The sequence below is a fragment of the Rhopilema esculentum genome, chromosome 13 (assembly GCF_057945365.1).
Source record: "Rhopilema esculentum isolate cy_ngs chromosome 13, ASM5794536v1, whole genome shotgun sequence".
NCBI lineage: Eukaryota > Metazoa > Cnidaria > Scyphozoa > Rhizostomeae > Rhizostomatidae > Rhopilema > Rhopilema esculentum.
The window spans coordinates 11110067-11132961 of record NC_142827.1 but is presented as its reverse complement, the minus strand read 5'-3'; the positions used below and the strand labels follow the sequence as shown (position 1 = coordinate 11132961).

At 35.5% G+C, this 22895-nt stretch overlaps 1 protein-coding gene across 8 annotated transcripts; it reads left to right on the top strand.

Moving 5' to 3' along the window:
- The first annotated feature begins 2672 nt into the window (after positions 1 to 2672).
- Positions 2673 to 22862, top strand: LOC135691626 (E3 ubiquitin-protein ligase TRAF7). 8 transcript variants are annotated; one of them, XM_065209547.2, is made up of 27 exons: positions 2682 to 2861; positions 4774 to 4869; positions 5630 to 5688; positions 6404 to 6609; positions 9910 to 10008; positions 10297 to 10392; positions 10772 to 10811; positions 11128 to 11180; positions 11555 to 11651; positions 12161 to 12194; positions 12668 to 12743; positions 13125 to 13183; positions 13336 to 13405; positions 13793 to 13858; positions 14199 to 14280; positions 14700 to 14773; positions 15330 to 15425; positions 16376 to 16444; positions 16625 to 16707; positions 16951 to 16990; positions 17318 to 17434; positions 19686 to 19802; positions 19968 to 20087; positions 20381 to 20423; positions 20797 to 20885; positions 21322 to 21441; positions 21817 to 22862. In XM_065209547.2, the coding sequence occupies exons 3-27, from the start codon at positions 5637 to 5639 to the stop codon at positions 21826 to 21828; spliced, it is 2010 nt and encodes a 669-aa protein (XP_065065619.2). In that variant the 5' UTR covers positions 2682 to 2861; positions 4774 to 4869; positions 5630 to 5636; the 3' UTR covers positions 21829 to 22862. The 8 variants fall into 8 exon arrangements, with proteins under 8 accessions (XP_065065622.2, XP_065065620.2, XP_065065619.2 ...); XM_065209550.2 differs by lacking the exon at positions 4774 to 4869 and having other exon boundaries at positions 2673 to 2861; positions 10300 to 10392; XM_065209548.2 differs by lacking the exon at positions 4774 to 4869 and having other exon boundaries at positions 2681 to 2861; positions 6407 to 6609.
- The last annotated feature ends 33 nt before the right edge of the window (positions 22863 to 22895 follow it).

Genomic DNA, 22895 nt, shown 5'->3' with positions numbered 1-22895 from the left:
TTTTCGGGGTGTATACCTAGTTTAATTATTCTCATCCACTTGAAAGTGTTTTAATTCAGCTTGGAAGTTTTTTATTATGTTTTCAAGCTCATTTGACGAGCATTAAGCTTTTGTGTCATCTCAATATAGGATAGGCTAGCCATGAAATTTTAGACAAGTTTCAAATTCATTAAGTCAGCAATATGCCTAGACAGGACCCAATGTGGTATTCCACGTGTAACTGGCCCGGGCTTGAAATGTGACCGTTTAATGAGCAATATTGTTGACGGTTAAGGAGGTATGATTTAAATGATTCTACCTCAATACCCTCAAGTTGACATTTTTTGTCTTTATTCTCGTACCAGCAGTCTGAAACATTAATCAGAATGGTGATGGTTGAATACAGTATGTAAATTGATTCATAGTCAATTTTCTAGTGGAGAGAAGAATTCAAATAATTGATCATGCAGAATTTTCTCAAATAATTTTGAAAAAACGGGGATAACTGAAATGGGTCTGTAATAGATTTGTAAATTGGTGTGTCTTTTTTAATTGGTGCAAATTTACAGATATTTGGAAAGATTCCCTGTTTCAAACAAGCGTTGAATATCATAATCAACGGCTTGGCAATAAACTTGCAGGATATTTTGCAGGGTTTCTTGGTTCTCCTTCTGGACCGGGTGCTTTTCCGTTTTCAAGCATATGCAGAGAAGTAAGCATTGCTACAAGTGAAGTGAACATTTGAAAAGAAAATTTTTTGATAATACTTTATGACTGAAAGCCCTTATGTTATCTGTTACCTTATTACGGAGAATCTGGTATTTCTAACAGGTAGCTAGTTTTTTTTCATTTTATTACGCTCTTCTATAATCATTATATTATCTGGGGTAATCAATGGAGCGTACGCGTCTTACTTTATTTTGCTTTAGAGGGGCATGAGGATTAAGCAGATGCTCAAAATTTAAAGGCTATTTGATGTGTTGTCTTTCATTGGTTTTAAAATAGAAGCCCTGTCAATAAGTTTTAGGTCCTTGTAAAAACCCTCCTTGCAGTAGCTCTTAAAACACGGGTTTTGCTTTTGAACCTCCCTGCATTCATCTTTTGCACTGCATAAATAATTTAATAGTCTACCATTCCCAGTTCTAAGACACAAGAATCAAAATGTACTTTGCTCTATTTGTAGAAAAATGGTCCATTAGCAATTCACTGGTACTAGTTTGATTTGTAGTGACAGCAACCCGTGTATAATAATCAGTGATCATTCGCCCTAATTTATATTCACAATACAGCTGTTTCAGCGTTTTTGCATTTGGATTTTCGCATTTGGATTTGGATCAGTAAAATCTCTTTACAAGGTTTATTCGAACGTGCAGTGATAACCAATCTGTGCAGTGATAAATCGTAATTTTGCAGTGATAAACTCAAATTTTGTGCAGTGATAAAACTACAATTGAGAGGTTTCGCATTGGAAAATTAATTGCAGTAACTACCAATAAACATAAAAAGCTTATGCATTAGAACACTACAAAATTAAAAATGAGAATATAACAGTAAAAATGATTATAATCTATGAAATCTCTCTAGAAATTATTCAATATCTAGAAGCTGGTTTTTTTTCGTTTTTCATCTCCTCCATGGAGATCTGAATTCTCGAAAACGCGTTTAAACCTAGACCTCTTTTTTTCATCAAGATCTGTCGTAAATGCTTGAGTGCGAAGCAGTGTAATTCGAAGATTTTACATAAGAAACCCATCGCACAATAAAGTTAGTTTTATCGGTGTTAAGCAAGTCTAAATTATTGCTTAACTATATTTATATCATTCTATGATTGTGCATTGCTCATGTTGAGCAAGTTTGGTAAGTTATTTTGAGCAAGGCTTCAGGTAACTATAATCATTTTTTTGTTTGATTTCTTGATTTCGCTACATTCACCTGCTTCTTTGCTAGTGGATTTTCATGTTCGTTCGGGTTGCGAATGAGGAGACCCCCGCGGGCTCTATGGTGGGGAAAAGTGAACTTTTCTTTTCCATTCCTTGCCCAGAACTTTAAGCTGCTTGTACTTGAGTTTATCAAGCTATTTCGAAGGCTCAGATTTTGTATGGGCTAGGTGAAGCAACTTGTGCCGATGCACCAACGGCCTAACGTTGCTTCCTATGATGAGGGAATGTAGCCTCGAGACCTGATTTGATGAGGGATGTGGCAATGTCTTCTGAGGGAACTATTTCGTTTTAATTGATGAAATGCATTTGTTGATGTTTTTTATCTGAATAAGAAATTAATACTTGTTATATAGTTTTTTCTATACTATATTTCAAAATTGTTTTGTTTGATCGTAGGAAAGTTTTTCCAATCTATCTTGACTGCCATGAATAAGTCAAATAATTTATAGGAACGATTGTTGATGTTGATTGGTTTCTATATTTTGTTTCTTTTATGGATGTGCTGTCGTTTGAAGTCTTGTTTAACGAGCAGAAAACATGGAACCAGCAAGAGACAATGTTACGTGACCAATGTGTCTTGATAGATTTACTGACTACATTACAGGGCGGATGCACATAAAACGAGGGGATGCTACAGAGGTGTTGTTGATTAAATTACTATGGACACGGGTACAGTGGAAGGTGTTGATGAAAATTTTACAATGGATGGCATGATTACACTTACAGTTCGGTAGAATGAAAATTTAGTTACCAAGGAAGGACATGAAAATGCGCAGCCGTAATACCAAGACGCTGCGATGCACATGCAGAGAAGTTGATCGCGACGCCATACCGTCATGAACGAGGAAAATGTTATTCTGCATATTTGCATTTGATGATTGTAAACGCAATGAGGCGTAATACCAAGTCTTGTATATTGTGAATACCTGTTTAAAGTTAAAGGTAAGTGTGTTGCTACGTGTAGTAAATTTTCAAACGGTTTATGAATTATTATTGTACGTAAGTTGTTTAAAGTGCAGTGATGTAATGGCTTGCTAGGCCGTTGATAATCTCAGTGACTCCGCGAATTTGCTGCCCGCTTTGGTTTATCTTGCGAAAAAATGCATGAAGTTAGTCTTTGGTACCTGGATGTATGCTTTTAGCAACCACTGAGTAAAAATTCTATTTTGATATTGAAATCTTTTGTTTGCAATCACCAAATAAATACTATCGATAAATTCAAGGTGGGCTTCTTCGTTCATGTCACGTCGTAGCAAAGTTAGGAACGATGAATTTGTTTCTTCGTATATTGCTTGAGATTTTTTAAGCTGGTACAGCATAAATGCTTGTCAGCTTTCATATAGGGGTTATACTTTCCTTTTGATTCAACACGCCCCCAACATGGAAGCAATAATTATCACCTTTGTTTTACTTATTGAATTGTGGATTAGAATATAATAGTCATGTTTTTGCTACCAGTTCTACTTTAAAGAATTACAACACACAACAAAATTGATTTTAAATGATATTGATATTGTAATCTAATCTATTCATCAATGTTTTAAGCCTACCAATTTGTACCCACAATTTTATATTTGTTGAATTTTGAAGGCAAATCAGGTGTCAATTTAGATTTAATTTTGCATCTGTTTATTGTGGTTGAAGTTGAATTTGAAACGAGGGTTATATTGGTTGTTATTTTAGATAATATTTTCTTGGTTGATCACAACAATACTTTGAGAGGCTGTTCTCATAAGAGTTTGGCTTAAACTAACCAATGAAATCCTTCTTAGAGATCAAGAACAGTATTCCAAAAGCCATTTTGTCTATTGGCAGTATCTAAAAATTTTGCTGAAATTTGCTAATTGAAGCTATAGATATTATAATCAATCAAGTGGTACAACCAAGTGATTCAAGCATAATTCTGGTGGTGCACTTCATGAATTTTATCAACTGCTGTCATATAGCAACTTGGCTTCCACTCCTAATTGTATTTCATTCACTAAAAAGTTTTATTCTTGAAAATTTTGAATAGATAGAGTTTTGCTCCCTTTTCTTACCTCTGTAAAGTATTTGGATTGAAATTGAATTTCCTATAAACATAGTGTTTTGATGTCTTGATCTCAGTGGAGTACGGTGTTAACTTTGGTAGATGCTAACATCTCTGCTATAAGGATGACATTTCTAATAATGCAAATTGACTTTTACTTTGTTTTTACGTGAATGTGGCGTATTCATCATAAAAAACAGGAATTAAAGCCATTGTATTTTACTCACATGTATCATCCTCTTTGGTCTAATAACGCATTTTGAGACATTAGCTGCTGACTTTGTAAAACATAATTGCAAACAAAACAACTACCATGAATCAAATTGGTTCTCTCATGCACTGGGTTGTTTCTCCAGTTTTTTCAGTATTTTCAGCAAGTAAAAGCTTAACACATGAGCAACCTATATGCTTATCAAGCGATGTAAGGCCATATCAATGTAAGGCGGTGTTTCTTTAGCTTTGCAGTTTAAATTTTTCTCTAGTTATCTTCAAGTTTTATTGTTTGCTGTTATAAAGTGGAGGAAAATTTCAGTAGCTATTATGAAGTAAGACCTATGAGGCAATAGTGAAATAGGTTGTGATATTTCACTATTGTGTTCTGATTTCCTCTGTAATGCTTGGCTGAAATTGCTGAAGATAGCCAACAAAATACCAGCTTTACATGATTTGTTTTTTGCATTGAAAATTTAGAGACTCTATATACAGATGAAAACAAGCTCACTATAACAATTTTTGTGCTTGCACTCAAGGGTCTAGCTCTAGGTCCATGCAGTTTTGCAGGTATAAAACTAGCTCTAAAACTGACATAGATTTTATCATTTTTAGCTGAGATCTGGGGGTCAGCTCAAAGTTCAAGAGGATGTTTTTATTACTGTAGCTTTGTCAAAGTTGCTACCTCTGCAGATCTTGACAGCTTTAAAAGTTGAGATATAAACTTGTTATTCTTATTGGTATATCTGCAATCAATAAATGGATGGTTTTAGATAACCAAGCTATATGCAGCTACTCCTTTGAGTAGATTAGTGATGATTACAGTCTATTCTCAATTTTTAATTTTTTTTATTGGAAGTTATAGTGTAGTAGCTATTGAATGGAAGTATTTATTATTTTAACGAGAGTTATGGAGTCAAAACTTTAGCAAAACAAAGACGGCACTGTATAAATGTAAATGTAGATGAAGCTCACTGTAGAAGTGAAAATACTTGAGTAAGGCCTAGAAGGTGCTAAACGTTTAATTACTAATGCTGGGTGGGGCTTGTTTGTGCTACTGTACTTGAAATGTTCTCTTAGAGTGTTGCCATGCAGTGAAGATGTCAGTTGATGGTTGTCAAATTGGAAGGCCTTTTTAAGTTTGCCCTGACAAAAACATTATTACAGTTCAAAGGAAATTTGTCAATGAATATTCCTTCTTGGTTTTGGTTTTAGGCCACAAATTTTCCTAAAACATCAGCTTTTATATCCTGTCTTAGATTTGGGGATTAAATGGGTTTTCTCATTTGTTTTGATGAAAAATTCAAGATTGAATTGCAGAAATAACATGTCATTACTTCATGATTTTTTTGTAAATGTTTCCCACCAAATGCTATTTCTTGTCAATTGAAAAGGATGTTTTTAACCCACTACCAAGTAGATTCTTTCATTTCGTCTCCCCATCTGTATCAGTCCTTCTACTTTTTGGCAGATCTAAAATGGAAACAACTTTCGGAATAGGGTCAGCTTCCATCACGACTGTCAAGAAAGGTATATACCATGTTTATAATGTCAGTGTAATAACTGCGAGAAATTTATATAATACAGTTGAATCCCGTTAAATGGTACTTTCAAGGGGGAGGGGAGGGGGATGGGGGGTTAGAAAAAGACCAGAATCAGCAAATGTCTGACCTACCTGGGGTAAGACTTTTCACTCAAATAAAGTAGGAGAATCCAATGGAAAATGAAAACATTCTTTATTAGCGAAAGTCCCAGTTGTACTAGAAGTATTTCTTCATGGGATTCAGCTGTTTATATCATTAATGTTATCCCTAGTTGATTTTGAAAATTTACTTTTTGGAAATGAAAGCATGCTTTCCTTGCAAGAGTCTCTATTGATTGGTCATCCGGGAAACATTTAGCCACTAAAATCAGAAAGCTGCTCTTTATTCTTTGCTTTACAAACTCACAAAATGCATTATGGGTAGTTGTATCATTCATTTCCCAGAAAATTATAGAAATTTGCTTTCAAGCTAATTTTGTAAATGTTTTTGGCTCCTTTTGAATTTTCTGAATTCTTATTCTGTTTTGTTCGATTCTGCCTGGGCATCTTGTTACTAAGAAACAGATGATAACTACATTTTGAAAAAGTTTATAGATCTGAGCTCTTAGGCCCATGCTAATAAACTTTTTGGTGACTTGATAATAACATGGCACAAATAGTCCTAATTTTATTGTAAAAAGTTATTTGGTATTCTGTTTTGAGGAGGGTTTAAGAATGCCTCGATGCCTGACATGAAACGGGAGCAGGAAGTATGCATGAGTGATTCTTCTAACAACAATGCTTGCACGTGTTCGTACACTGGCAGCTTTGGCAACGAATACTTTGGAGCAAATGCCAGCAGTGAAACTGGCAGCCCAAGCAACAGTTACAAGAATGCCATTGCCTTTAGTTCCAAGTCAAACACGTTGGTAAGTCATTCTGAAAACGTGGTTCCATCATATCTATGGGTTCTTCAATGTTCAATCTTCGGAATGGTTACTAGGATACAAGTGGGGGGGGGGAGGGGTGCAGGGGAGCAGGCGCCTTTTATGCCATTTGAAAATAAACTATGAGCATATCGATATGAAAATATTAGCTACGATATAGTAAATAGAAGCTGCCATCATTTTGAATTACCCCTGCCGCGTTCCGAGATTCCTGGATACCGGCTTGTTTACTTTGATATTTTCGGGTGGGGGCTTATTCGAGCTAATTTGGGGCTTAATCGAGAGGGGGGCTTATACGAGGCTTATATGAGCATTTAATTAATTACTACCAAAAGTATGAATTCTTGAAAAAATTCAATAAAACGCCAAAGGCAACTTCAAATGGCAAAAATCATCAAATTGAGGGGAGCCAATTCGAAGGTTTACGGTAGCAGTGGGGGCTTGTTCGAGGGGGGAGGGCTTATTGAAAATTTATAGTTCTAGGGTGGGGGCGTATTCGAGGGGGGGAGCTTTTTCGAAGGGGGGCCAACTCGAGGATTTGCGGTATTGACATCGCAGCTATCGTTTTATTGCAAAGACCAAACACTATCTTTTTGATAAGTGGGGCAAATGCAAGGTCACTTACGTTTTCTGTGCGATGTTTTTAAAGTTTTAACATTCATTTTTAAACGGCCTTTTTTAGAATTCAGTTTTTAAATTTAAGATAGCGAAGACAAGCTGATAAATAAAGCAACCTTTGTTACTACCGTCTGCTGTTACTACAGTATACGTTTTACTGATTCGAAGCACAATTTATCGAAGAACGCGCAAATAGAGTGGAAGGGGGGGGGGGGGGGGGGTAGTCGGTACAGTAGTTGAGTGCTTGTGAACATTTCCGTTTGGGAAATTTTAAAATTTCTTATCTCAAGCTGAGCATGTTCTAGCCTTGTTCTTATTTTTTGGCCCAATCGAGCCTCAGTGATCTTATAAAATGTGTTCTTATAAAAGAGACACTGTATTTAACTGTTTTTGGGAATTTCTTCTGTTTACATGGAAACCATTTTTCAAGAATATGTTTTTTCAAGCAAAAACGGAAACAGTTCCTCGAATTCTAGTTAATCCACATCCTTTCACGTAAAGGTTTTAGTAAAAAGGTCACTGAAGTTTCATATACGGGATGTTATTATCACAAAATTAGGAGAAACTCTTCTCTATTTAGCTAGTAAGTGTGCTTCCTGTTTCTAAACAAGCGCGGTGCATCTGTCCCGAATTACTTCAGAACTTGGGATTCGACCTCAAATTATCGCTGCTGTAGAGAATTTACTGTTTATTTTTATCTCTTTTTGCAAAGGACAGCGTTGCCTGTCTTTATCAGAAAATCACCACATTTTCCCACTGCAATTTTAACCTTACATCAACATACTTGGTTCCAGGAGGCTGTGGGAAATCACAGTTCTGCAAGGAGACAAACATGTCTCTTGTTTTGGTTGAAAACCAGTTATCAATTGTGGTTAGTCTTCATCAAGTATTAATAATGGCGAAGTTTTAAAGCCTTCGAAAAATTGGCTTAGATAATAGTATTTAGATAAGGGTCATGTTATTTTTAAGAAAAAGCTCCTGAAGTTCAAAACCCACACAGTAATTTAAATTTGTTAAGGCATGAAGCATTCTTACGGCCTTAGTAACTTGTAATTTTAGAATTTAAATTACGCATATGGTTTGGAATTTCTAAGCTGAGCCTGCTCTGCTTGAATTGTTGCTTCAGAATAGCCTGGTGCATATACGTATAGTCTGTAATGTATTGTTTCCGGCTAAATGTGCAGAGGAATATTCAAGCATGTCAAGAATAAAAGAAGTTTTTCAGGTATGATCTAAGGACATATAATTTGCAGGTTTTGACTTCAAGTTCAATTAATCGATATACACAATTTTCAAGGATGCCTAATCAAGTTTTGGACTGCAAGAGCCAATGAAAATTTTGGCCCTTTCATTCTCTCAGTAAACTAGCTTGAGTTCGAATAGTCGTTCTTAAGCGATGGAAACTAAAAGACAAATATCGAAGAGTTCTTTGTATAAGGTTGTTTAACAAAAGATACCTTTGATGGGGGCTCAAACCGAGCTGGACTGAAAGTGGCATCTGGAACGTATTATGGGAAGGATTTTATGAGCACATCCTTTTGTATTGCAGAGCAACCCTTATTCTAACATTGCAGTGTTTGGGTGTTCAAGCGAATGTTGCTTTTGGAAAGGTTGTTCAATTTTTTTAGTCATAAATAAAGACCATATTTAGCGACCATAATTTATTCAGAGTGGAGGACCCCGCCTTGGTGCCACCATTGGAAGTTGCCACTGGTTATATATAAATTACATTTTTAGAACAAAGTTGATTCTGAGAGTAAATAATCAGTTTTTATTCTTTTTTTACAGTTTTCTTTAACTTCCTTTTGTTCCCGTGAATTTTAGAATAATCAAATATTTATAAATACCACATAAATAGTGTATAATATTTATTTTGGTAATCAGCAATAGTATAGATTCATGTGACCCCCTAGCCCCTAGCCAATGTCAAAAAGTATATATTATATATATCGGCAATAGTATAGATTCATGTGACCCCCTTGCGTTGTTCCAAAGACACCCTTGAAAGCATTTCTAGGAAGAGAAAGCTCAGCCCATAAGGAAATACATCATAATGTTAACATATTGAATGGCCAGCTGTATGAATAACAGATTTCATTAGAATTCTTTGTTTTGGAAACAGAACAAGATCATTGATCTCTGTAAAAGACTGGATCGAGCTTCTTATTGTTTGACCCACATGAGAACCGAGGCCCGCCAAATCTGATTAGGCTCTAGAACCGTGGGACCACCGTTCACCGCGAAACACCGGAAGGAACTGACATGAGTGTTAAACGGGGTACCCAATGTCAAAAAGTACTTTTTACAAACTAAACTACCTACTTCTATCTCCAATTGACCAGCTTATCAGTAAAGCAGCACATACAGCGCACCGACTGTTAGGCCCATTGGACGTGCAGCACGACAATTAACGTCTTTGATCACATTGAACGTTGGGAAATTTCTATAGTTACAAATTTCTATTTCTATGGTCTGTTTCTCAACCTAAATTTACATCCAATAACTTATCTTGCACATAGTTATTTGTAATCTTATGTAGGCCCACACACGATGGGTCCCACGCGGACCTCAATCTGAAACGGCAGAAGCTCGATCCAGTCTTTTATAGAGACAAGACATTGAATTTGTTGTCAGAGTTAATGACGCGAGTGTTTTTTCCTTCAGCCGAAAGGAAGGCATGCAAGAACAATGTCGAACGTATCTACAAAATCTGCAAGGTCCAGGACCCTGTCCCATGGAAGTGGAAGCGACGAGTGTGACGAGGTTTAGAATCTTATGTTTTATTAGTGCTTTACTGTACAGGGACGCCGGGGCAAATTTTGTAGTGAGGGTGGCTGGTTAGGGGCTCTACACGAATTGGTATGCTATTATGGTTGTTTGCCACCATTATCTCTGATGCCACAACCTTAATATAAAAAATCATGGCAAAATTTAAGGGGCTACAGCCCCCCCATTCGGCTCCGGCGTGCCTGCTGTATGACTCTGAATTCAAAGCAGTTCGTTATAGAAAATGTTTAGCTACTACTGACGCTTGAATTTCTTATGTTTCAGAAGGAAATAACGTTGTTTGTACATCCGGTCTCCAAGAAACTCCTCTGTATGCTCTGTGGAAGTGTTTTTAAAGAACCAATCATTGCATCTTGTGGAGTAAGTCGTCTGTCATTCACAAAATCTACATTGTTTTCAAAGTATAAACGACAAGTAATATTTTGAACTGTGGATATTTAAGCACGATGCGGATCGCAAATGCATCGCTAAAAATGTATCAGCTAAAAAACTAACTCAGTTATAAATGCCTCAGAAAAATGGTATTCAGGCCGACTGATCTCACTCAACCAACAAAAGGTTTTATCAAAAAATTTACAATACATTGCAAATTTTCAAATTAATTTTTTTAATTATGCTTTTCGAATAACTGTATTTTAACCCATGAAACTGTAAATTATTTACTCTTTCTGTCTCAATTTAATCTTATTTAAGGGGTTATCAGAAAGTTTCAAGTGTAAAGTTTAGAATTTTCTTGCAGCATACGTTTTGTCGAATCTGTGTTTCAATAAAGAACAACGGTATGTTTAAAAAGTTGGAAATATTTCATTTGAAATATTAACATTGTAAATATTTGTTCAGGATATTTGCCTTCATATGCATTTGCTAAAAGGCAGAGTAATTATCTACTTTTATCTGCAAAGAAATGCCACTCATCAAGTCCTTCCCACTGCATTCCCGTCCTCTGTTTGACCATTATACAATCCTGCAGGCTATCTTTCTTTTATTAAGCACCTTGTATTTCTGTACCTTTTAACCAAAAATAATCTGACAACTGAAAAAGTAGGCATTTTTGCGTGTATTTGCTTTTTTATCATCCAAAAATATGTTTTGCAGAACCGTGTCCTGTCGATGGGGCCAAGTTGACAGCTGTTGTTGCAAATTTAGCCGTGAGTAGTATTGCTAATTTAACTTTTGAAAAATTTCAAATAGACCCTCGCATAAGTCGCATAGATTTAAACCTTCACGAAGTTCAAATTGTTCTTTTAAATCATCGATTCCCATCATGCTAATCATACTAAATAACCCACTGCTTTGCCGAAATTAATTGAAGCCATCAATATTTACCACAACTTTCCAAAATGCGCTATGAAAAATATGTTGTTTTTTATAATTACCATAAACAACTCCGCGTCGTTTATTCGCCTTCTAGTGTATGACTCAATTTCCGTGTTACTTGCTAATAAAATTTGTTGTCTAATTAAACACTCCTATGTAATAAGTTCCATTTAGAGTAGACTGGTTGTTTTTGGTACCTTGTCAGGTGGACGAACAAATAAATGAATTATACATTCATTGCAAATATGGCTGTCGTCCATGCTCAAGCGGGGTTCCTGGTGAATATGAAATCCATCCTGATGGTATGTGGAAATCTTTTTTCTTAGAGTTGTGTGTTGCCTCTTGTAATTGCCATTCTTTAGAACTCATCAGATAAAGGAAATTCTCCTAATTCAGTGAGGCTTCTCGAGCTCTATAGACACGTGTACATTGTGCCAACAGAAATATGCAATGTCATTCCACTAAAGTTCTGTTGTTTTATTGAGATATACGAGCTTGAGTTGGAGACAAAATGAACGTATTTTTGTTGTCAACAAGATGGTTTCCTTTGCTCCGACGGGCTCAAGAAAAGGGTTTGGCAAGCAAGAGAAATAGCAATGCCCATATTGTGCAAAATATGTTATCCGTTTAACCAAAAATTTTATTATTGCTGAAACTTTGTTAGCGTTCACAAACGAGTTTTAATCCCATTTTTCGATAAGATGTAAGACGATAGAATTACGTGTATGTTACATATTTGTCTTGTTTCCAAATCATTCTGAACCTTTTAAATGCGACAGAATTGTTCAGTTTTTTTTATATTTTCTAACAGGTTGTCCAATGGAAATTAAGTTTGGGACCAGAGCGTGAGTTCCCTTTTTCAATTTATGCGCTTTACTCCTTAACATAATTGGCAGAAAATGTCATTTTATCTCTAGAAAAAAGTATGCTGATATTGGGGCCCCGGTAAAAATCAAATCAAAAAGGGGCCCCGGTCAAAAGTGGCCACTGATCGAAAGGCCCAGTATATTTACCTTTTTTAAAAAAAATTTCAAGTTATACTTTAGCTGAAAAATATAACTCAGCTTCCCTACGTTAACGAGAAAATATCATCATTTTTACAGCTTACTGTTTTGTTTAACATGTTAATTATTATTTAAGGGACCTGCGATAGGTGCCCGTTTAAGTTTTATTCCCAAGGCCCCGTGCATAGATTTTGTTCAAGCCTTCAAAAAGAATAATTTTTTGTTACTAAAGGGGGATAGAATTAGCTAGAATTATTTGTAGCTTCTTGCGCTCATTTTTCAATAACATTAACTGGAATCTGTTTTCTAAACAGGGAACACGAGGCCCTTTGTGAGTATGCTCCTATTCGGTGTCCCAACAGCTCAACTTGTCCAACAATGATAAAACTGGTGAGTGATATCAAACGTGAATTGATTCTAGTTTTTGTAATGATATTAAATTGTCTCTTTATAGTGATTGTACGCATTGGCCTCAGTTGATATCAAAACGATTTTCTGTTTCCTTAATTGTACATGCATCTTTTATAAGCAACGATTTTCATATTGAAATACACGCATTTTATTATAAGCAACAATTTTAATATTGAAATGCACAAATTTTTTATGAGCAACATTTTTTATACTGTAATACACAAATTTTTCACAAGCAACATTCTTAATATTGAAATACATGCTTGTTATATGCAATTATTTTAATTGTCTTACATGTTCTGCTACTACCAATCTTTTTCTTGATTCAACAGCTCTGATTTGCTTGATGTTCTGTTTTAGGACCTCGAAGAACATCTTGCACAATGCCAACATCTGAGATGCCCAAATTCGAGATTCAAGTATTTTTTTCTTTTCCTTTCTTTAATTAATTTATTATATGAATAATAAACTCAACTTTACATCACCATTAACTTTCTACTTTCGTTGAGTTTAAAGAAGCGAGTTAAGTGATTTCAGTGATGTAATTTTCATTTCATGTTTGTGTTGCTAGTTGTCCATTCAAAGGAACTGATGAACAAGTTGATTCTCATTTAAAAGATTGCAAATTTGAAGGACTCAAGGTATGCGATGTTTAAAGAAACAATTATACTCTAAACATGCTTTATTACCATTTTCGGACAATGGGAAGAAAGTAGGGGATTCTTCTCTCTAGAATTGTTAATGTGGTTGCTATTACTGTAGTAGTTCTATTTGTTTCCCCTTTCAATGAAAGCTTAGTAAAGAATGAAGAGGCAGTTAAGCACTTAGATGAAGTGAGGTGAAGACTTCATCGATTTTTTTCTTAATTGCAAAGAATGTGCAGAACCAATTTAGGCCTCCAATTTGGTTACAGATAGAATGCTGTTTGTCACACATCCATTGTTTTTTTAAATTCTTAATAACTTTTTATAACAAAATAACTTTTTATATCTTCTGATGTTATTTACCAGAGTTGATTGATTTTATAGGATTTTCTTCAACACACTGAGGAGCGTATGCAACGTACTTTGACCCTTCTAGAAGAGAAAGACCAGGTTTGTTAAAAGCAAGTTTTCAATGACTCAAATAGCATCCATTAATGAAACTATACCGCGAGGCTTAAGGTTCCTGAATGTATGCTTTCCGCTTCTAGAAAAATATTTCTAGCCCAGAGAGGCAATGTTTTGTGAATTCAGGAAATATTGCTGAAAGGCCGTCGAGCTCTCGGAAAAAATTGTTGATTTTCCAACGATTGTTGATATCATCGTGCTTTGTCATCCGACTCTCCTTTGAAATACATTGAATTCTACTTTAGGCGAAAATTCCTTTCGAGGTCGGACTTTGTTGCCGCTTTCTTCAACGACCGAGCATGTACATGGGTATTTTGTCTTCCAGGAAATAAGTTTTTTGAAGTCAATGCTTGCTAAAGTAACAGAAAGAATGGATCGCATGGAAAAGGCAGTAGAAATACGAGTTGGTAAGTGGTCCTAAAAATATAAGCCTTTGTAACTCTAATGGGAAGATAATATGAGATAAAATATTTTTATGAGATATTTTTAACAAAATGGTTTTTGCTAAAATCAAAATGATTTAACGCAGGGTCTGCATCATTAGTTTATTTCCTTAGTGAACAAAAATTTATTTGAATTTAAGATGTTCGTCAACAAGTTTTTGGGATAGAAAATTATTGTCATCCATTCTTCCAGTCGTTTCTTGCAAGATAGTGCACTGCAATAAACCTAAGCCCAACCATAAAATGTTTCCAAGCCCAACCATAAAATGTTTCCACCATTTCAAATGTTTGATAATATTGAATAATGCTTAGTCAAAGCTATGTATGTCTATTATAGAAACCCATTGTTAAAATTCTGTCTCTCACTTTTTTCTTTGATATAGACCTGCTTGATGAAGGGCAGACAAAATTATCATCAGATCTCCTTGATGCACGTCGAAGTCTCAATCATATTGAGGTAAGCATTGGACATGCTGTTTCAATGTTGCATCTACAGTGCCTTTCAGAATTACTCGGGACCCCTAACTTCTCGAATCTTTTGTTCTTTGTTGTTTCCGAATTAGTATCTCGTCTGTTCCCCTTCTTTTCCGAAGGACAGTATTTTTATTTAAGTTAAACATCATAAAGGTTTATATGTCATTCATAACTTTTTAACAAGCCACCCAGATTAAAGTGGGAGAAGTAGCAGTGCAGGGGGCAGAGTAAGTGGTGCAATATTCCTAGTAGGCACACGGCCTCTGTTTTGAAAAATAAGGTAGTTCAGTAGTTTTGGTTTATTGATGATTATAAAGTGCTAGATTTGTTTATTCAAAAATTCGAACTACTTGCCAAATTCTAAAACATAAGTCTCACCCTGCCCCATGTGGAGAAAGGTAGCTGAGTTCAACCTTTTTTAGTTAGATGTAACCAAAGTTAGATGAACACCTGAAATAATATGATTACACACTATTAGGTATAGATATTTTTTTAAAGCCTTAAAGTATCTCTATATAAGCCTCCGTTTTTAATTACAGCAAGAACTTTCAAGCATGGATGCCCGTGTTTTCAATATCGGATCATTTGATGTTCAGCCAACGCTTAAATGCAAAGGCACCTTTGTTGGTCATCAAGTATGTCATTTGGTTTATTTGCAAATGGTCGTACAAGCTGCCCTTTCTTTGACCAAACTTTACCGTAAAATTCCTCACTGCACACATTTTTCTTTATAAAAATGCACTTTATAAGAGCACTGAGGATCAGTTTGCGTGAAAATAAGAACAGCGTAAGAACATGCTTGGCTTCAGTTGGAAAAATTAAAAGAAAATAATGTGTTGTTGAAAGTCTCTCTCATGTTATTAAAACAGAGCAGATTTTTTAGCAAATATTTTGTGCTATTGAAAATGCCATTTGAAACTGTTCTATAATGGTCTTAAAAACAATTAAAGAAATATAGTAGCAAAATCAGTAATGTTGAAATTAGAAAAACATTTAGAACAAATGAACATTAAATTGTCCAAAACAAACTTCTGAGCCTTAAATTGCCCAAGCATAAGAACGTCCAGCCTCGGCAAAAGTAATTTTGTTCTTATTAAAAAGAGTAAATGTGATTGAATTGGCAAAGTTTAAATATAGTGACTGGCACACGTTTGAAGTAGATTGGTCTTGTTCGTGGTTACTGTCTCAGCGTTTGCCTTTGATTTCTAGTCTAGTGACTCAACCACCTATCATCGGGTAAAATTAACATTGTGTTATCTTATAAAGTATCTTATATGGGAAACAAGCCTTTTCAGGTTTTTATCTGCTGCTTATTTTATTCCAAGGTTTAAACCTTTGTGGTCATTCATAATTTTATTGAATATAACCAACTTGCTTAAACTCTTGAATCAACACCTTAACATTTTTTTCAGTAGGAATATTAAAATCTCTAATACACACTGTTAGAGTTTTAGAATCTTTCATGGTGTATTGAAAAGTCTGTCCACCATGCCTTGTTGTTCTATTTTGCCATCTTCAGTACCATCTACTGATGGTACGTATATTTGATTTTCGAATTGTGAGCTTCAATCCGCAATTTTTTCAGGGCCCAGTTTGGTGTTTATCTGTATTTGGTTATTATCTGTTTAGTGGATCGTCAGATAACACAATTAAGGTGGGTTCTTGTTCATTGTTACAAGCTTTATTATGCGAAATGCTTTCAAAATCTTTCCAGTTAAATGATTGCACGAATTTTAAACTGCCTGGAAGATGGGAGCTACCATTGAATCTTGTGCATGCGCTAAGGATTCTGATACTCGTTGAAAAGTCTAACGCTGAATACTCTCCTTTTCAGGTTTGGGATACCAGATCAAACTACAAGTGCATCAAAACATTGAATGACCACACTGGCATGATTTTAGCCTTGTGTGCACACAGGTACTGATTATTATATGGGAGACTCTCATGCGTGTGCAACATTGATATTGAAAATACAGTAAACTTCCTTGATAATGAAGTTCAATACTCAATACGATTTTGTCTTTTGCACAAGCTCCAAAAAAAGCTGTTACCGTTTCCATTTGCAATCACTAGGCTCCGTGATTCATTTCGAAATAGTTAGCTTTAATCTCGATATTTTCACCCTTTATTGTGACTGTTATGTTTTGTATTTAATTGCAGAGGGAGGTTGTATAGTGGATCAGCAGACTGTACTATTGGGGTTAGTACTTTTAATTTATCATCATCGATTGTCTCAGCATATTTTCTTGCAATCTTTGAAATAACGTGAAACATGCAACCTACCAGAGCAGCACTGGCAACCCGTGTAGTGAAAAAGAACCTGACAAGTCTGTCGGAGTTGTTAGTTCTAATTAAAAAGGACCCAACTAAACGTAACTTATTAACACATCCGACCCCTTTTAACGAAACCTTACTTCGACAGACAGCTTCATACGTACCATGAATTTGAAATTCTTTGTGCATAAATTTATCACTCGCTTTTTAAATTTATTTAACTATTTACAAGAACTTTTCCAAAATGCTGTAGGCCTATGACCTCGAGTCACTTGAACTGATTGAAAATGTCACCGGTGGTGAGAACCCAATTTGCACGTTGGCTGTTGGACAGAATATGCTGTTTAGTGGATCACTCAAAAGCATTAAGGTAATCCCAAATCTTACCATATTCTCAGGTTTTTTTTGTGAATGTCTTACGTTACCACATTTGCAGCCAATATTTTATAGAAACATTTGAGTTCGCTATATTAGACTATCTATCATTTGCTATATAAAATGTACAATTGTCTGATACATTTATATAGAGTCCTGTCCCCATGAGTTGGTGCATTATAAGCAAATACGTTTTATCTTGTTTGAACAAAAGCTTATAAATTATCTACACAGTACGAAAAGACACTTTCATGTGTCCTCTAAACGACATTTTGAATTATTCTTAGATTCGTTCAATTTGCTTTCCGTAAAACCAACATTAACAAGTAGAACACTGTGCGAAAGAAATGTAGGCTCGTCGCCATAGTGGTGCACGCGCCAAAATCAAGTGCGTCAGCGCCGCGATAAAGACCATGGGTGTCAGAATTTGTTTATTTGCAACCATTTAATTAACAGCATAGAATAGCTAACTATTTTTAAAAAAAATTACATATAATTCTGTTCATCTAATACTGTCAATCCTGTAAAAGGGGATCTTTAGAGGGGATACAAGCCATTAGGCTGGGGAAGGGGAGCTGCTGCTCAATCGGATGATAGTCTTCCCTTAGTCCGGCAAAAATGTTTCTTAGGCCCTCACAGGCGACCATGGTTGGATTTCCGGAGGTGCACCACTATGGCGACGTGTGGAAAATAAATAGCGGTCTGAAAAACATCCCTTGTTTCAAAGAACATTAAATAACTTTCAAGTTTTTTCTCAAAGTCTTAATGTTCAACGCTTAACAGGGCCGCAAAAGTATTGCAGTTTTATTTATATCAAAAACAGAAGACAACAAATAAAACGATATTTTACCCTGCCTGGAAAATACAGTCTTAAAATGAACGGAACTCACTTTTCAAATTCTGCAACCAAACTTATAAGATATTTGCAACCAACCAAAGATATTTGCAAACAATATTGCATGTCAACCAAACAACGCTAGGCAGTAAAAAAATAATGAAATGGCGTCAGCAAATCGTTTCCCGCTTATTTTTGGCAAACCTCGACTTTTATCGCCTCTTCTTCAAACTTTAATACGAGAAGTTCAAAGATCAAGATTCGACTAGTGCACCAACTCATGGCAACAGGACTCCAGGGCTGGAAAATGTCCGGCAGCGCCGGCAGTGGCGCTGCCAGGAAATTTTTGGAACAAATTAACTGCAGGAAATTGTTGATGTTTGCCAGGAAATTTTTAACGTGAAATCTCCATTGCTTGATTTAATGTTACAATATTTCTACGGAATACTGTTTTCTTGTGACATACATACTGTATAATTTTTGTTCTGCACTACCAACAAAAAACGAAGATTAGCTTTCAATCATCTGGTATTATAAGCATCTGTTATGCCAAATTTCCGTGCATGATTTTCAGCTATTAGTTCATTCCTTTTTTTACATTAGCCATTCTATTTATGTAAAAACACTTAAAGACAGCCAATCTTGTTACGTCAATTGTTTTGAAGGTGAACATGCCCTAAAACCTGTGTGGATGTGTCCATTATTATTCTTTTTTTTCTACTGGCATTCACATATATTTTTCATCACTTGCTTTATAAAATGTAAGCGTTTTGGTCTTAAATCTTTGCCTATAGCACCACCCCTGATTTAAAACATTTATTTAACCATTAAAAAATAAAATAGTATTCTTACATGTTGTATGAACTACTAGCTTTGATGATAAACCCACCCAGAGCAAGATGTATAAATATATCAATACTTATAAAGTATCTAGTTTGCTGGTACTGATATGAAATTTAATCAAAGTTATTATAGATTTTAAGATCTACTTTCTTTAACCTTGAAAACAAACTATGAGTATCGTGCTTGATCATGCTCTCCTTGATCATCTAATACAGTATAAACAAAATGATTCCTGTTCGAATAGCTATGATCAAGACTGCAGGACCAACAATTAGTTCTTTTTAGTGTGACAGTTTGTTTTTAGGACAAATTTTTAAACAAATCAAGCAACTTAGTTTGTTTGTTTTTAGGACAAATTTTTAAACAAATCAAGAAATATCAATTTCAGTGGCTGGAAACTTTCTCGAAGCTTCGCAAAAAATCTTTCATTTTTTATTTTGCTGCCAGGAAGAAAATTTTTTTTTTCAAGGCCTGCAGGACTCTATCTATCTGGTGCCTTTATATATCCATCATATATTAAATCTTGTTTACATATGGGGTTTTTAAAGGTCTTTGACATCGTTTCTAGGTGTGGGATCTGCAGACCCTGAAGACGATCAAAGAACTGACTGGTCTGAATCATTGGGTCCGCGCTTTATTCACCAACGATTTGTATCTTTTTAGTGGATCATACCAAACTATTCTCGTGAGTATTCCTCAAGGCAGTCGCCAAACCTACGTCACATCGACATTTTGCTTTAAGTTCAGTTGTGCTTTTTCTCAGCCTTTGCTCAGGCTTTATGCTACATAGTTTATTCAACAACCCAATCAGAGCAGCCTTAGCGTTATTTATGAACAATCTTGATTTCAGGTATGGGATCTGCAAACTCTCGAATGTATAAGGTCCCTTGAGACATCAGGCGGCAGTGTCTACTCCATTGCAGTTACTCGGCAACACATTGCATGCGGAACATACGAGAACTGTATTCATGTATGCATTGTGTCTATGTTTTTATTTTCTACCTTTTCTTACAATATTTTATGCTAGATAACTCCAGGTAACCTACCCTGTTTTTCTACCTTCACACAACCTTCTTTCAAATTTCCAAGCCCTAAGTATTTTCTTAAGGCACATCAGTGTCTTTTTACCTAAAAAACATTGAGCATATCTAACATAATTTTTATATATAATCATAATATTTGCTCGTGCGTTGTTAAAGTTACAAATCTGATAAGCACCTGAACCTTAATTACCAAATTTCTTAAACATTTTTGCTTGTTAAGGTATGGGACGTTAACACATACAAAAAAGTTGGCACTTTATCAGGTAATTCACATCGGGCATTTCGTAAAAAATTCGCCTTTATGTCTCATGCTCTCTCAATTAATTAATAGTTCTTAGAATTTTCCTCTTGTCAAAGTTTCGTTGAAAAAGCATCTCTTTGCTTAATCTTTGCTTTGATTAACCTAAAGTGTCACTTTTCTCTTTTTATCGACTCGCAAGTGTATTAGCTTCAATGATCCTAGCAGTGTCGGGAAAGAGTGTTAATTATTGGATATCAAGTTTTTAAACCTCGATTTAATGAATCCTGAAGCTTAATCCTCATTTACATAAATTTTTGCACCAGCTTTCATATCATGTGTTATGTACACTTCTAACTCTCCAGTCCTGGTTTTATCAACATTTTATTTGTTTTCAGGCCACGTTGGAACTGTCTACGATTTGGTTGTAATGCAAATGGTGGATACAACAAAGATTATTAGCGCTTCGTACGATCGATCACTTCGGGTACGGGCTGTATTTTTTATTTTCTCAACTCTGTAGATAATCAGATAATGATTTGCAAATTTTCATTGAATTTTGAATTGACGTATTGGCGCATGTTCTAAAAGTTTCATCTGGTTGTAGGCATGTGTAAACGTTGTCTCGACATGCCGCCGAACTCTTTATTCCTAAATTGGACGAAAACACCTTTGTGGAAGTCTTATTTGCAAAGTTTGCTGATCATCAAAATACTATTAGCTTTAGTGTTTCTTTGCGCTTTGAAAAAGTTTGATTTGTGTTCTGGGATAAATTTTTAACAAAAGAGGAGCCATCGAATAGTTTCGAGATCTTTCTGTGCTTGAATCGCGTGGCAATGTTTTAGCTGGTATACCTGCATGATCTTTGCAAGTTTGTGAACATCTTGCAGACAATATTTGATTAATCTTCGTTGGTTTTGCAGGTTTGGAGTTTGGATAACATGAACTGTGTTCAGACGTTGATTCGGCATCAAGGTAGTGTTACGTCACTAGCCGTGTCGAGAGGTCGACTCTTCTCTGGTGCTGTGGACAGTACGGTCAAGGTGAGGCTGAATTCGCCTGGTTAAATAGACATTTATATTATGCCTCGTTCTGGTAGTCTTTAATTGGCCTAAGAGAACGGAGTAGAGGTAAAATTGTGTAGTAGAATTCAATCCCTCGTAGAAAATGACAACGATTTTTAATTTTGAGGGAGCTTTTATTGCACGCTTGTGAGTGGAACGTCTGGTGCCCCGTTTGTAGCCGCCCACTATTTTGAATCAAACAACCATTTTTTTGTCATATCTGATTTTTAAAGGGGTGGTAGAAAAGGGAAATAAATTCTTCGATGCACGACATCTTGCTCAATATTTGCATCGAATCTTGTTTTTGCAATATCAATAAAGGTACGAGTATGACATTGATTTTTTTGCAAACAGGTATGGCAATAAACGTGCTAAAAGAAAAATGAAAAGCCAAATCGCAGCATTATTCTTTACTGTTATCTTCGAACAAGCATACCAAGTAGAGAGAGTGTCATTGAGGTATTGTCTGTCAGCCCTAGCTGCCTAAAGTGATGAACTGATGCCTACATAGTTCAGCTTGCCAGCTCCTTTGAGAATCTGTTGTGAAAGCTTTCCCGTTGTTTGGATACTGCAGATGGACACTTTTGGATAGGCAGTTGTAAACGGGTAACTTTGGATAGGCACTTGCGAATGGGCACTTCAAAATGGGAAGTTGCGTTCGACGTTCAGCTCAAATCATGTTTGTCTAAGGAACCAGACAACAGCTCTTTGCTGCACTACGCTCTTCAAGAGATCAATAATAACAGTTTGCAATCAATAAAAAATTCTTTTTTAGCAAGTAATTAGAAGTAATTATTTTAGATTTTAACTAGAAATGGCGTTTTTAGCGCATTTGATTTTACTTCTCTAAATTATCGGATATATGAAGTATTTGCTTAATTGTATCGTGCTTTACACAAATAACACAACTTCTTTAGTAGGTGGAACATCATTCCTTTTCTATTTTTCCATGTGCCTGCACACTAAGCTGTAAAACAGAATAATCAACGCTATCACTTATCATTCGCTTATTGATGCTGATATTCTGGGTATCATAAACCACTCCACTCATTCTTATACGTATTATCGCGTCTCTATTCGGACTCATAAAGATGCCTGGTTGCTGTGAATAGAAAACAAAAAAAGAAACCCAATTAAATTTTGGTACTACAGGAGCATTCAAGTAGAGATTTTGATGCAACTTGTTAATATGACCCCATATCTTTCATGTCAAGGTACTTTTTGTTATTCAACCCTTCCTATCTTGATCTATGTACACAAGAAATCTAGCTAGTTGTATTAAAATGAAAACGTTTTATATTGTCAATTTGTAGTCCTAATTTAATTTGTATGGTAGAAAATTGGAGCGACATTTATTTATAATTTCGTGGTAACTGCAGCTTTATGTTGAATCTTTGCTAGAGATTGTTTTATTGCGGAAATATTCGTTCTTG